Source organism: Ochotona curzoniae, unplaced genomic scaffold, assembly GCF_017591425.1.
Source record: "Ochotona curzoniae isolate NIBS_2020 unplaced genomic scaffold, NIBS_Ocur_1.0 scaffold_3208, whole genome shotgun sequence".
Taxonomy (NCBI): domain Eukaryota; kingdom Metazoa; phylum Chordata; class Mammalia; order Lagomorpha; family Ochotonidae; genus Ochotona; species Ochotona curzoniae.
This window is the reverse complement of record NW_024467106.1, coordinates 17037128-17052921: the sequence shown is the minus strand read 5'-3', so window position 1 is coordinate 17052921 and position 15794 is coordinate 17037128. Positions and strand designations below refer to the sequence as shown.

The following is a 15794-nucleotide window of genomic DNA, read 5'->3' as shown; positions in this document are numbered from 1 at the left end:
CTCCATGAATTAGCTCTGACCCTTCCCACCTGGCATGACCCCTGCGTGAGATGCTCTTCCTCTCCTCTGCTCTGGCTGAGTCCTGATAGGTCTTCTTGAAGCATCTCAGCCTTGCATCTCACCTCCCAAGCCTTCAGAACGCGTTGCTGGCACTGTTCATCTGTCAATCTCACCCTGTCCTGTGACATCCGCTGTGTTGCTGTCTGGAGATGCTATTTAAATCCTTGCATGTTTGTCTTGTTTCCTTAATGTTGCGGCTGTGTGCCCAGTGCCTGCCAACTACAGGCGTGATGGATTCATCCATTTGTCAAGCTTTCACTGAATGCCCAGAGCCTCATAAACTCAGACACGGGCAGTCAGAAGTAACCAAGGCTTGATTTCTGAGATTGGGTGCCTAATGAAACCTCAGGCAGTCTGCAGGGTAAGTTTATAAGCTCCCTGGTCTATTGCCACATGTGCAGGATGCTTGTAAAAGAAGTCTTTCTGCCTCCAAACCAAAGCAGACAGAAGTGGCAGCTCATTGGCAAACACTTAGTGAGAGTTCCCACCTGCGGACATTAATTGCAACAGTTTACTGTGCGAAATCTTTGGAGGTCCCTTAGCAAGAAGCAAAGCCCAGCGGGAGGGTACTAACCATTTAGCATTCTCTAAACACCTGGGAGTGAAAGTTCACTTACTGAAAGCAGGGAGAGGTGGCATTATTGTAGCTAATGCACCAGCTTGCAAAGTTTCAGCCTTTGTGATGTGAAAGGGAGGTGCGTATTAAGATGCTGCGGGCATCAGCTTACCAGCTGCCATGCCAACCAGGTTGTACAAACACAGTTACGTTGGGGTGAGGATGCTGGCCAAGTCGCACTCGGGTTTTCCTGGCCTGGCACTGTGACCAGCGTCTGTTCTGTTGATGTGCCTGCCACTGCCTCCTCAGTGCTGATCTGACCACTAGCCAGGAAGGAGGGAGCAGGGGCTGCTTCTGGCAACGAGCTGGCTCAGGGGATGTGGAAGAGTCACTTTATTGGGGTCTCTTTACTGTTTTCTTTGAGGAGTTTATGACTATGGTGATGGAGGATGGGAGCAGACGGAGGAGTGTGTGGGAGCTGCTGGTGAGAGCAGGCTGGTGTGAAGGCCTCGGATCATGGCCAAGGCTGAATATGGGTCTGTGAGCAGGTGGACCTGTCTTTAGGACCCATCTCCCAGCATTCAGCATCCCCACCCCTCACTTGGCTTGGCTGTCTTTGAGAAGCGGATTTTGTTTTCTTTGGACTGTCGGGTGGCAAGTGGCCACCCTTTCCGGAGAATCCAAACAATGTGTATTTATAGAGGCCTGCTAGACCTTGGGGCTCTGACTGCGGTGGGCATGGGTGGGGACCAGGCAGGATCTCTGGAAGGCTTTCTCACTGTCTGGACTCCACCTTGGGCCACCTGGATTTGGATCCTCAAGGCATAAGCCCTGAAGCCCAGATGCGGGCTAGGCTCTTTAACTGGTTCTGGGGTGTACTCCTGGCTAGGAGATGGCGCTGGCTCCGGCCCCTGAAGACCAAGGTTACTGGGAGGCACAACTGCAAGGACTATGTTGCCTCTGCAGGCGGTCTGTTCCATCCCTGGCATTCAAGAGATAGCTTGCAATGAGAGGCCAAATCTTTAACCTGTGGGGAATCCTTGAAACTCACCAGGTATGACCAGTCAAGTCATACTGCTGTCTAAATTCTCTGATATTCTTGAAGAAAACTTATTAAGGTAATCTATGAAAAAGTTGGAGTTGGGGATGCAGCAGGAGAGAAGGAGGACAGAAAAAGAAACCATTTTAGAACCCCACTGTTGAGACAGAGCAGGATGTGGTATAGTAGAGTACTCAGAAATACACTTAGAGTGGCTTTTCTTTCTATGATGGCAAAAGTAGTGCTGTTCCTTGCAAAAGTTTGCAGACTGTGAAAACTCAGATAACAGAAAAATCCTTAACAATCAAACCTGTTAAAAACACTGTTAATATCTTTGTGGATTTCTTTCTCCCTTTCTTTAATGATAGGAATATTATATTTTTTTGTATTTTATTCTTCTTATAATATTCATCATTATCAAAAGCTGCCAAGCACTTATCTGCCTGACTGCTGTGTGGTAAGGGTCCACAGTGGACATTCTTCAAGGACTTTGAATCCCTCTGAACCAAAGTCTGACTCACCATAGTCTGACATTGCCAGGGGCCTGGCCCTGGCTTGTGGCTACTTGTCTTGCTGGCAGTCGGGTCTGGTTGCTCTCAGTGATGTTTTTGTGTCTGCTTGGGTCCTGCCTCGACCTGGGATTGAGCTCCTCGAGCTTGTGGTCCCATAGCTTTTCTCTTAGGTTAAGCATCACCAACAGATGTGGGAGGGGAAACTTGTCATGGGGACTGGTCTTCGGGTTCTTCCTAAAATCAGGTGGTTCTGAATGGTTGTAGTTGGTAGAGGAAGTATGGCGCCAAGGCCTGGGATGGTCAGGACTCTGCTGGACCAGACTGCTAGCTAATTCTGTGACCCAGGGCTGGGAATCAACTCTGAGCTCCATTTTCTTCTGTAAAAGGAATTAATAACTCTTCTGCAGCCCACCTCTCCAAGTCAGAAGGAGCAAGTAAAATGGTACATGGGCAAGTGCTTTATAAGCTGGTATAGCAGGCAAGCAAGCCCAGGTTGCTTGACAATGGATGTCCCAAGGTAAACCCACAAAAAGGTGTTGACTCAAGCCTCTCATTCTCCCAGACACAGCGAATTCATCGGCTGCATGAGCTTCGGGGTGAAGTCTCTTCTGACTCCAGACAAGGTGTGTACTGGGGTACTGCTGGTAGCCTCACCCCACCTGAGCCAGAACTGGGACGGGCAAGGGCATCTGTCTGTGAGATGGTACCCTACAGAGGCAGTGGTTTAGAGGCCTGAATAACTGCATTATTCATCACAGGCCTAGCTGAGGATTTGGGTCTGCTTCTAATTTGTCTTGCCAGAGAGCAGTTGTTAAGCATCCACAAGGTCTTGAGTCTGGTGCCTGCTATTGAGGATCTTGGCAGGTTACTTGAGGCCCAGCAATCCTGGGCTACCCTGGATAATCAGGGCCAGGTTTTCCTTGTGGCCTGCTCTAGAGGATCCTCTTGGTGTATCCACCAGGCCTGACATTGTGGGTCTAGCAGGTGCTGAGAGATGGGGTAAACAGCACATGCTCTGTGTGGAATTTCCTTCAGGGTGAGTGAGGACTCTGAGATACAGAAACCTCTGCTTTTGGGCCGTGAGTCCCTGGTCTTCCTCTGCTCTGCACTGTATCCCAAAAGCTGTAAGCTTTGGAACATGGGTGGGAGGTACTCCTTTTGCCAGAAATGTCCTGCTGGTCTGCTCTGTGTCCTGGAAAAGTTGAGGATGGATGGCTTAAAGCCCTATGTCCCTAATGGGGGCCGTAGTGACCGTGTCTTGATCATGGCCTTGAGTTCATTCCCTGAGGAGACTGTGCTGGCGCCTTGAGGATGCCTCCATCCTCTCCATCCTGCTCCCATTCCTTGCTTTCTGTTCTGAATCATGCATTTGCTGAGCTTCTCCTGTATACCAGGCAGGAAAAGAGATGGGTATCTTTCAAGAATGAGAGGCCAGGAGACTCTGCCCAGGGCATCAGTGAAGGCTTCCTGGAGGGAGGTCCATATGATAGCTGCGGGGCAGGGTGGGTAGAGTGTCTGTGTCTTCCAGAGGAGGCTGTTCAAGGGTGACTTTGGGGCAGAGGGTGGCTGCCTGACCAGCACCTCTGCTTCCTTCATTTGGGTGTGTCATTCTTCTCTTGGAACAGGAGGTCAGTGGCTGGTACTACCTTCTCGGGGAGGACCTGGGCCGCACCAAGCACCTGAAGGTGGCCAGGCGGCGGCTGCGGCCCCTAAAAGGTGTGAGCGCAACCCTGGCAGTACCCCTTGCCTGTGCTTCCTCTTGCCCTCTCTTTGTTCTGTGGCTTGTGTCATCCCGAGTCCTGAAACCCGTCATGTGCCCTTGCAGTACGCAGGCTCCTGCCCCTTGATGCCTGTACTTGTCTGGGTGGACTGCTGAACCTGACCCAGGTGGTTCAGCTCACCCCTCTGCAGGTTCGTGGCAGCTCATGGATGATCTCTCATGGGGTTCCTGGTCATGAAATCCTCCTCTGGGATGCCTTGCTGACCTGTGGAAACAGGGTGTCTAGACCCTGCTAAGCCTCCACTTCTGTCCTTCCCACACATGGCCCAGTCCCCAAATGGCCCAAACTCCAGGTGCCTTTGTGGTCCAGAGGCCAGGGATGATCCAAATAGCCACACAGACCTGTTACCCGGCCTCTTCTTGAGAGTGGTATGTACAACAGACCCTTGCATGCTTGCAGAACTGTTGTGACTCTGTTCTGTCATGTTTCAGACCCTCTGCTGAGAGTGCCAGGATGTGGGGACACTGAGACTGGAGAGAAATTCAAGGTAGGTGGGGGCAGGCTCTGGTGGGGCTGGGGACCCTGAGCAATGCTCCAGGGGGCAGGCTCTGATCTTCCCCTTGTCAGTTCTCACGCCAGGGAGACCCTAAGAGGGCTTAGCAGCTTGTACTCGGAGTGCAGCAAGCCTTATGTTCAGAAGACATTATTCTTTAACTCTTATCAGGTGTACTAGACGAAGTGCTATGCTTTTCTTGAGTTACTCACGATTATGGCCATGGTGGTGAGATGGCCAGGCCTCTACCACTGGAGATGGATGCATCTGCATCTTACTGCCTGTGGGCCCCCAGAAGCCAAGTCTACCCTCTGCCCTGGTCCATGGCTTCCCCTGACCCAGTGGCCAGGTCACCCTTTCTATCTTTCTTTCTTTTTTTTTTTTAAAGATTTATTTATTTATTGGAAAGTCAGATACAGAGAGGAGGAGAGACAGAGAGGAAGATCTTCCGTCCAATGATTCACTCCCTGAGTGCAACAGCCGATGCTATGCCGATCCAAAGCCAGGATCCAGGAACTTCTTCTGGGTATCCCACATGGATGCAGAGTCCCAAAGCTTTGGGCCATCCTTGACTGCTTTCCCAGGCCACAAGCAGGGAGCTGGATAGGAAGTAGAGCTGCTGGGATTAGAACCGGCGCCCATATGGGATCCCAGGGCATTCAAAGCAAGGACTTTAGCCACTAGGCCATGCCGCTGTGCCCCAGGTCACCCTTTCAAACTGTGCCCACGTGGGGATAGGGAACAGCTGCGACTTTGGACCTGAGGTTGTTGAGTTCTCCATTAGGGCTTTGAATGAGGAGAGGAACATTCCCCAGAGGTTTGGGAGAAAGTGCCAGATTTCCTTTCTTCTCCTCGCAGGGCACAGTGGAAACCTGCGGTTTTCTCCCACTCTTTAGTGCATGCTCAGTGTCTAAACAGCCGCTCCTTCCCAGGTGTTGGCATTACCCATCCCTCTCCTACCCTCTCTGAGGCAGTGCCCTATCTTACTGAAGATTCAGCCTGTGCTGCCTCTCAGCCAGCAGGTGGTAGAGGCAGGCTCTGAGGACCTCCAAAGGTATGGTGCCACACTGCCTCCTGCCTGTGGCCTGGGTCGGGGCAGAATGGTGTTGATGTCTTCCATATGAATATGTTAGGCATTGCCCTCTACAGTGCATTTTTCTTTTCATGGACTCAGGTCTTTCCTTCATTCTCCCATTTAGTGCCGCCAGCCACTGGGCCAGGCTCTGTTCTGGGTGCTGGGACATAGCCATGAGCATGGCCAAGTCCTACTCTGTATGGAACACACAGTTTATGATGGTGTAATCTCTGCCCATGGCTGTTGAATGCTTGAAATGTGGCTAAGGTGACCAAGGAATTGAGCATCATTTTAAGTATTTAATTCATTTCAGGTTTTCTTGTGCATAGGCCTAGTTGTGGGCAGCGTAATGTGAGAGTAGTTTGTGGGTCTGCTATGTATGGCTTTGTGTGGAACTTAAAGGCTTTCCTCTGGCTTCAAATGGGAGCTGCTGAGGCTTCTCCCCTCCATTTGCACCTGCTGAGCAGAGAAAGGGAGGACCCAGGGAGCCCATGGGCATCAGCACTGTGGGTTTTGTGGCAGCTTGAGAAAGTCCTGCTTTGTGCTGGCCTCTGCACCTAGCTCCTAGCCCCTGGGACACTGTCCCTGGGGGCAGTGGGCTTGCACACCAGAGCTGTGTCCAGGACTTAGCCAAGAGGGCCAAATTGTCAGATATGGTTGGGGCCAGAGGAGAGACCTCCAGGTCACCTGTTCAGCTCTTACACTGAGGAAGAGAGATTCAGGCCCAGAAACTGAGTGGGTGGGGTATGGGATACTGATGCTTGCTCAGCATCCCAGGCTGGGCTGGACCAAGGGATAGCTACTCTCAGTGGGGATGTAAGTGGTTGGATGGGGCTTCCCTAGAGTCAGCCCAGCAGAGGGGACTGGGCTCACCTTGTACTTTTGCAGGCTGTGCTCTGAGGTGATAAGGGGTGCTAGACGGGATGCAGAACCTGGGTTCTGGTCCCTGCCTGGCCACTAGCTTTTTGTGTGACCATTTTCATGGGTGAGACAAGGATACTGGCTCATCTAATGACCTAGAAATGTCACATTGGGAACCATGGTTCCCACATCACTTAATCTCTTCTATAGGCAAGGAAACAGACTTGAGGGTAGCTTGAGTGGATAGCAGAAAGGCAGGTCCTCAGAGGGTTCTGCCTCAGAGGGGCTGTTCAGGGGACAACCCTCCCAGATATCTCCTGGATCCCTTAGGCTGAGAGAGTCCCCTGGGCTTGTACTTGGGACCCTGGGACTTGGGGGCAGGTGGTGCTGTGGTTGGAGAGCCTGTTGGATGCGTTCTCTGCCTGAGCTCTCCTGTGGGCAAGGCTGTCTATGAGAACACTGGACTCGCCAAGTGGCTGGTTGGTGGGGAATGCAGCCAGAACAAAGGCGCCCTCTCCCCGCCAGGCCCAGGGAATACTAACGAGTTGACAGGAATTTTCATATTAAACTCTCCCCCTTCCTTGTTACTCGAGGATTCAGGAAGCCTTCAGGCTTATCATGCTGCGGCACACAGCGCAGACGGGGCCTGGGGAGGTGAGAGGTGATTTCCTGCCATTCTTTTGTAGTGGCTGTCTACATTGGGGCGGTACATTTATGATCTTTCTCGAGGTTTTATTTGTTTTATTATTTCAATGCAGTTTCTTCTCTCTTATTCTTCAATCATAACATTTTATCCTATATATCTTTAAATATTTTTTAAATTATTTTATTTTATTATATATATTTTCCATAAGTTCAATTCTTTATAACTATTCATTACAAAATATAATATTCGTTTTATTATTATCTCATTCTTCTTATACTTACTTCAATTCATAACCAATCCAATCTTTACATTCAATTATTTAATATATTTTCTAAACAAAAAACCCCAAAAAAAAAAAAAAAAAAAAAAAAAAAAACCAAAAAAAAAAAAAAAAAAAAACCCCCCAAAAAATAAAAAACCCAATATATATAATAATAATTATAATTTTTTTTATTTTTTTTTTTTTTTTTTTTTTTTTTACCCCCCCCCCCCCCCCCCCCCCCCCCCCCCCCCCCCTCCTGGCCGATCTGTTGGTTTTTGGTCCGGGGAGTGTGGGCAGTGGGGTATGTGTGAGGGACTGTATTGTGGTTGAATTGGCCCCCATGTGATGGCTCAGCAGTGATGGCTCGGTTGTGCAAGTTGCTGTTTACTTGTAAAAAAGGTGGGATGTTCCCATATTTGGGGACCTCGCTTCCCATGTCCCAGGTGCCTTGAGGTGCCTGGGGATGTCTCTAGTTCTGTGCCCCTTAGCCTCCAGTCTTGGGAAGTGTGGTGGAGTGTGGAATGTTCACCCTTTTAAGCTCCTGAGCCTCTTCTGGAACTCTGATGAAGTATTCTGATTTTACTGAAAGGAATGGGCAGGGAGGGTGAAGACAAGAACTATCTAGATTTAGGAAGCATCCAAATCAGAAGGGAACTCAGAAATTAGCTTTTATTTTATTTATCTTTTTTAAAGATTTAATTATTTTTATTGGAAAGTCAGATATACTGAGAGGAAAGACAGAAAGATCTTCTGTTATTGGTTTGCTTCCCAAGTGGCCGCAATGGCTGGAGCTGAGCTGATCTGAAGCCAGGAACCAGGGGCTAGGAGTCTTTTCCAGGTCTCCCACTTAGGTGTAGGGTCCCAAGGCCTTGGGCTGCCTTCTACTGCTTTCCCAGGCCACAAGCAGTGAGCGGGGTGAGAAGTGGAGCAGCCAGGACACAGACTGGCATCCATATGCAATCCTGGCAGATGAAAAGCAAGGATTTAGCTACTAGACCATTGCACTGGGCTCAGTTCTTATTTTAAAAACAGCAACAAATGCCTCTGTTGGTGTTAATGGCCAGGCTGGACTTTTGTGTGAGGTAGCACACAGGATCCCAGAATTCCCTAGTAGCTGGCCCTGGCCTGTATTCCCATTCTCCTGCAGCCAGACAGAAAGGCTCCTGTCACATGACGGTCAGGGGGCAGAGACGAGGAGTAGCCACAGCATGGGCTGGGATGTCAAGAAGTCCTTGATTCGCTCAGGATCATGGGCCAGAAGCCAGGGGTGCTCTGGCAGTCTGAGAGGGCCTTGTGTGAATTGTGGCTTGGTCAGGGCTCACAGACACAGCCGTAAACCCCACTCTGCCAGCTCGCAAGCTGTGTTACCTCTCAGAGCTTCAGTCTCCTGGTCACTGAACAGGAGCTGTGCGGTCCCGGGTGGGGTTTGGTGAGTGTGAATGGCTGTTTGCATGAAGGGGCACGTGGTTCATGTCTAGGAAGCATCCAGTAAATGACGGCAGGAGCCGTAGTGGTTCAGTGGCTGGGCAGAAGTAAGCTCCCGGCATGGCTAAGACCTGTAGCAGTGACCATTCCTGCTTGAACAGGAAAGAGCAAGAACCACCCCCAGGAAAGACAGCCTGTGACAGGAGTCACAGCCTGTGACAAGACGTCCCGGAGTCAGGATCTGGCTTGAGGCCCGAGGTCACAGAGGGGGCCGAGGAGAGCCTGAGTGTTGCCTCATCCAGGCTTTAGGGTCCCTCTCTGCAAAAAGGGTTGAGTAAAGCCACATTGCCCTGAGTTCCGCAGTGCAGCCCAGGCTGTCAAGTGTGAGACGCTGTAAATGCTCTGCACCACTGATGCATACTCCACGCCAGGCCACTCCCTCCCACGCCCTCCCACTGAGCCAGCAGGTGAATTTGCTTCAGGACCCTGCCTCCCCTCCCTGCCTCGCTCCCAGCTGGATAGCATTGGGAACTCCGGGGGACAAGGGCCCAGGTGAGACCATCTCACAAACACACTCTCCTCTTCCTCAAATTTGGGGTTACCACCATCCAAAAACTTGGCAAGCTAGAACCTGGGGTACTGGGCCTGCTTTCCAGGTGAGAGGAACTATGGCCGTCTGGTTCGCCAGGAGGACTGGAAAGTTCTAGAGAGGTTTTGTGGTGAGGGGTGGCTTGTGAGGTCCCCCAAATGCCTGCTGTCCCATGGAGTGCTCCTGGCTCCAGTTGTGTCCCTCAGCCTAAGGTGGCCTGGCAACGCCGGGCTATCCTTTCCTCCAGCTTTGCCATGGCCACCTCAGCTTTGTTTTTCTTTCTTTCCATTTTTTTTCCCTCTTCCTGACTTGGCTGCGTGTTTTCCCAGAATTCTTATGGGAATGGGGGTATTTTCCTGCCCCCTCCCCCTTCCCCTTGTCTGTCAGATTTCCTGTTTTACAAACTCGCTTTGAATCCAGGCCCAGGGCTGGTGGGAAGCAGAGCCTCAGCAGCTTCCAGGGACACTGGTCCCCCCGGGCACTCCCCCTCTCATTCTCCTTCTTCACGCCTAACCCTAACCCTAACCCTAACCAACATTGGGACAGCTGGCAGGTGAATACACATGCCCACCTTGAAGTGCTGACTGTTTCTGGGTCTGTGAGCCAGATTCTTCCTCAATATGCCTGGGACACCTTTGGCTATGCCCCTCTGGGGCACCTTAAGTCCCATTTGCAGCAAGTTTCTTTGCCACTCCAAAGCCTGTTTGACTTACACTCCTTTAGCAGCTCACTGGGATCAGTGCTAGGTGGGATCTTGCTGGCAGCTTGCTGGGTGGACAGCATCCAGGCTGCTCTGGCTAACTTGGCCTTGTACATGGCCCTGCCTTGCACTTAGGGTGGCATCCGAAGCCAGAGCCCACTGGATGCCTCACAGCACAGCCCTCAGGTCTTTGCTCTGCTGGTTATCACACCCTGCACTTCTCTAGGGAGACTTGTATGTCCTTGTCCCACCCCCTCCACCCCGCAATGGAAGCCAGAGGCCAAGACCACCCTCCCGCTGTTGTCCCTAAACACAAACTGGCATACAGGAGGAGTTCAATTGTTGTGCGTTGGTTTGAAAAGAATATCCCAGTGGCAGCACCCTTTCCTGGGGCTTCTGAAAGCAGGGAGTCATGCACCTGCTATGCAGGCCTCAGCAAGCACAGTGAGTTCAGTGGCTAGGTTAGCCGGGAAGCCTGTTTGTGCCCTCATCTGGCATGCCAGGGTGCCTTGAGGTCCTGGCTGTGGGTTACATCAAGGACCCCAGGCCTCTTCCTCTGAACCTTAGATTGAGCTCTAGCCTGGTTTCCCTCCCTTGTATGCTCAGTGTGGGAGTTGCTGCAATCACATTGATTATGACTTATGGTCATTAGCACCGATCTAGCCCTGTGCCAACACCCCAGTGGTCGCTGTGGCAAAGGAGGAAGAAAATGTGGGTAGTGGACTGGCTGCTTCTCGGCTCTGGTCCTCTTGGAGAGGACCATTGCTCTGAGTGCTGGGCCTGGCTTCCGGCCTGGCACACTTCTGGGATTGACCGGGAGGGCTATGTTCTAGATTACCATCCCTAGGGGGAAGGACGGTTTCGGCTTCACCATCTGCTGTGACTCTCCAGTCCGTGTCCAGGCCGTGGATTCTGGTAAGTAAGAGCCTGATGTATGTGCATTTGGGGAGGGAGGGAGTGTTGCCTGCTGCAATTGCCTGCGAGGCACTTGGGCTTTGCACACACACAGAGAATGGAGTGCAAGGAGGCTCATGCTGGAGTGCAATGCCCAGACTGTCACAGTGGAAAGATAATATTTTTAACTAACCATAGATGAAGCTGAGGTTTATAAAAATATGCCACCTTTTTTTTAATTATCAAAATGAAAACATGCTTTTATATTTTGGTTCCCAATTGTTTGAACGACACCTAAGTCTGTATTTTCTGGAGTGGCTGCATGGGAAAATGAGAGTCATTCATTAACTCATTTTGAAATTGGTATTTTATCCAACTGTAAGCCTGCTAAACACTTGAACACAGTCATCCTTTCCTGTGTTTGGCAAATAAAATATTTTCCCTTTCCCTACACAATGTGCCTCTTACGGGCAGTAGCCAGGGTTCAGGGTTTGGGGATGGTTCAGGAATGAGAGAAGGCTGGTGCTCAGTAATCCATGTTGAAGGCATGGGTTAGGGTCTGCAGGACAGGGTTCCCAGGGAGATGGGAGGCCCTTGGGTGGGGCCTGGGTGGCACAAGGTGATCAGGGAGCAGAGACTTGAGGCAGGAGGGGCAAGATAAGGAACCCCAGGGCCACCCTTCAAAGCTTCCCCTCAACACTCCCCCCATTCAGCTCTTCATTTCACAAAGAAACTCAGAGGAAAAGGGCAGGTGTTGTCCAACATCCCTGTAGAAGCAAAGCACTCCAAAGCCCTTTCAGGGTCTCCTGGGCTTCTGGAGCCCCTCAGTGGGTTTTCCTTGTCTGCACAGGAGGCCCAGCGGAGCGGGCAGGACTACAGCAGCTGGACACCGTGCTGCAGCTGAACGAGAGGCCGGTGGAACATTGGAAATGTGTGGAGCTGGCGCATGAGATCCGGTGACAGAGGCAGCAGGGTCTTTGGGCTGATGGGTCACCTTCTACCCCAAGACCCCCTCCACAACTGTCCATAGCCCAGGCACACTGCCTCACCCACCCTGCTCTGACTGCCCTGCCCTTGCCCAGACATGAGCAATTCACTTTGCTCCTCAGGGAATCCATTTCTTGGCTTGAAAATGGAGGGTTCAGACTCAGAGCATTTTGGGCTTTCTACTTTCTTCTGCTCCCGGTGAGCTAAGCCTGTTGTTGTGTAGGGCATGGAGATGTTATAAATGCTTTTAGTACATAGTTGCCCATTCCAATGCTTGAACCCTTTACATTTTGGGCTCTCTGGGATGAAATCCAAAAGCCTCCTGTTTTGATTTGCTTTTAGAATAACTAGATAAGAGCAGCATAGAGGTTACTTGCCTGCTCTTACTACAATACTGCTTGTTCATGACAGACATCATGGGTTGAGCACAGTGTTCTTTCCTGTTGATCTTGGACTCGGCCTCAGTGTTCTCGGCCACTGGCAGTCAGAGTTGACCTAGGAGATCTCTTTGCTGGCTCTGCTTAAAATGGCCATTGAATCCCTCCCCCACCTCGACACTGGAGTTTTCTCCCTGGGTCTGCTTCCCCTGCCTTTGCTCTCTAACCTGTGGGTCCTTGCCCTGGCTGACTTTGGTCTTCCCTAGGCTCAAATTCTCTGTACTACTCTCTCCCTGACACCCAACTTCCAGGAGCTGCCCCAGTGAGATTATCCTGCTTGTGTGGCGCATGGTGCCCCAGATCAAGCCAGGGCCAGATGGTGGGGTCCTGCGGCGTGCCTCCTGTAAGTCAGCACTTGACCTCCAGTCACCCCCTAACAAGCGGGAGAAGAACTGCACCCATGGAGTCCAGGCACGGCCTGAGCAGCGCCACAGCTGCCACCTGGTGTGTGACAGCTCCGACGGGCTGCTATTGGGCGGCTGGGAGCGCTACACTGAGGTGACCAAGCATAGGGGCCAGCACACCCTGCCTGCGCTGTCCCGTGCCACTGCCCCCACAGACCCAAACTACATCATCCTGGCACCGCTGAACCCTGGGAGCCAGGTATGGACTGCTGGTGGCAGGAGGTGAAGGCTTTGGGTTACCATGGGAGGCCAAGGAACCTAAGACTCAGAACCGGGCTGTGAGGAGCCTGTGGGGTGTTGGAGTGTTGAACGAGGATAAGGGCAGGTGCTAGCTCTGGTCTTGGTGAAGGTGTCATAGCAGAGAATGGAGATGGGTTGAGGCACAGCTCCAGGACTAGGGAGGGCACACAGTGTGCAAGATTTCCAGTGACACACAGCCTGCACTTCCCTATGCTGGAATGGGCCGTCTTGGGATCTGCTGGGCACCTGTCATTGGAAGTGTGAAGGCAGACACTGCTTGCATTTGTGGTAGGACTGTGAAGTGCAGTACCCCAAAACATTAGTACCGTGAGACATCCTGGGAATGTGTCCTGAGGTCAACTAAGTTTGGAGTCTCTGCTCTTCCTGTCCTGGGAGACTTCCAACATCTGTTAGCTCCTGGGGCTCTGAGGGTGTCCTGCAGTAAGGAAGGTGGCATCTTCCCAACTTCCCTGAGGGCACAGTAGTTCCAACCAACCTACTGTTTCAAGGTTCCGTGATATATATTGTGGTCCTAGCAGCTGCCAAGGAAGTCAGGCACTTGCTTGAGACCTTACTTGGCACCACAGAAAGCCTTCCAGGACTTGTAACACACTGGTCCTTGGTGCTGTGCAAGCTGCTGTTGTCATCTTTCCTTCCCCACTCCCCTGCCATGTGCTGGCTGCTCACTTTGTACCCCAGGTGCTGCTCTGTTCCTGGTGGCTTAGGTGGTTCTTGTGTCTCCTCCTTGCAGCTGCTGCGACCTGTGTATCAGGAGGACACCATTCCAGAAGAAGGTGAGTCTATTCTCTGTGGCCATGTCCTTCAAGGTCAAAGGCCTTTGGTGTCTTGGCTGGCCTTGCCTCCTCCTCTGAGCTCAGAGTCCTGGGTCCCCAGATTCTTTCCTTATTAGTAAGTTCTCTCATGCTCTGAAGCAGTGTATCTTTTTTTCCCCCTGAGGTCAGAACTGAGAAAGCAGAGGTGAGATCTTACCAGAGGGTGAGGTGAGGGACAGTGTTCAGGACTAGGGTGCTTGGTTGAGCCTCATCTAATTTTACTGAGTGATCAGAGTGTAAGGTGCTGTAGGCAGCATGGCTGGGCCTGTGTAGAAAGGAATCATGGAATTCTGAGTTTGAACAAAGTGGCTTCAAGCAAATCATGTCCCCTTACTAAGCCTCTGCTGCTCCTGGGAGGATGAAAGAGAACCAGGCTGGGCTCAAACCTGTAGGTGGAGAGGCCTCACCGAGCATCCACATTTGAAGTGTGCAGCTGTGTCTGCTACTTGGTGGATTCTTCTCTGGCCTTTGAATCCAGATGCTGGGCTCAAACCTGTATGTTGGGACTGGCATTGTGGCCCAGTGGGTAAGGCCTTTGTCTGCAATGCCAGCATCCCATATGTGTGCCAGTTTGAATTTTGGTTGCTCCATTTCTGATCCAGCCCCCTACTAGTGTGCCTAGGAAGGCAGCAGAAAATGGACCCTGGTGCTTGGGCTCCTGCACTTGTGTAGGGGAGGTCTGGAGGAAGCTCCTGGCTCCTTGTTTTGAGCTAGTCCAGCCCTGGCCCTTTCTTTATGGCCATTTGGGGAATGAGGCAGCAAATGGAAAATCAATCTCTCTCTCTCTCCTACCTTTCAAGTACATAAAAGAAATCATTTTTAAAAACAAACAAACAAGAAGACCCCAAAAAACTCACAACCTTGCTCCTTCTCCCAGGAAACTTGAGATTTCAATCTTTTAGAATATGTTTATTTATCTATTTTCACTCTCTGTGAAAGACACACAGAGAGAAATAGCTTCTACCTGCTGCTTCACTCGCCAAATGCTACAGCACAGCAGCCAGAGCAAACCAGGAGCCCAGAACTCGGTCCAAGTCTGGCACATCCGTACAGACATCCAAGGGTGCACATCTGTAGGAAGCTGGATTGGTAACAGAGCTAAGCTGAAGCAGGCACTCTGACATGGGACATGGGCATCCCAAGTGGCATCTTCACCACTATTGCATCGGACACCTGCCTCTCAGCTGTCAGTTTTAGTGATGGAGTTGGCTGCATCTTGTTTTAGGCCCTCCTTGCACCTGTTGGAGAGCTCCGACCCCATGAGGCTCAGGCACTGATGGAAGGTGCCTTCTTTCTCTCTAGAGCATTTGGTCTGGTCTATAGGAAATGGATCTTCATTCCACCTGGGAGGAATCTGACAGTGAATCAACAATGAGTTTTTAAAAAGCTTTTAGTCAGCACATTAGGTTTGAGTGGAGGTGCCGCTGCTAAGTGGTGACTTCATTAAGGGCAGGGCTTGGGCCTGTGTGTCCAGTGTTGTACCTAGGGCATGGCAGACAACAAATGCTCGGTAGAATTCTGGTGGAATGACTGACCAAAGGAGAAACATTCTAGTTACCTCTAAGGGCTTAAAGCTGGGTGACAGAGGAAGAGAGAAGGCTGGGAGTGTTACCTGCAGTTTGTACATACTAGGTGGTCAGGGATTGAGTCCCTCTGTGCCTGGGGATGTCTCTGAGTCCCTGAAGTGCTCCCAGTTCTGCATGCTTGTTTTCATTCTGCACCCTGAGAATCTAATACTTGGTGAACCAAGAAGGACACAGTCAGATATGCTGTTGGGGAAAAGGACAAGTAGGGAAAAGATGAGGATATCAGTAACAACAGGGACTTTCTGAATATCTTGCATTAGGATCTTGATTTTACTTCATGCATTCTTCATAACAATAATCCTTTGCTACACAAGCATATTTATGCTATTTTCCAGGGTGCAAACTTTCATAGTTCCCAGTTGTAGGGTTCAGAGGGAGGGGTGAAATTCATGGTACAAGGCTGCCTTCACACAC

The 15794-nt window shown here is 51.0% G+C and overlaps 1 protein-coding gene across 2 annotated transcripts in view; it reads left to right on the top strand.

Annotated features, from left to right (window-relative positions):
• Positions 1-15794, top strand: part of RGS3 (regulator of G protein signaling 3) — a 124282-nt gene that overhangs the window by 31863 nt on the left and 76625 nt on the right. For both annotated transcript variants that reach the window (XM_040963876.1, XM_040963879.1), the window contains exons 6-12: positions 2730-2790; positions 3793-3883; positions 4380-4435; positions 10833-10914; positions 11744-11849; positions 12569-12920; positions 13713-13755. In XM_040963876.1, the coding sequence (XP_040819810.1) occupies positions 2730-2790; positions 3793-3883; positions 4380-4435; positions 10833-10914; positions 11744-11849; positions 12569-12920; positions 13713-13755 (791 nt within the window). The remainder of the gene's footprint in view (positions 1-2729; positions 2791-3792; positions 3884-4379; positions 4436-10832; positions 10915-11743; positions 11850-12568; positions 12921-13712; positions 13756-15794) is intronic.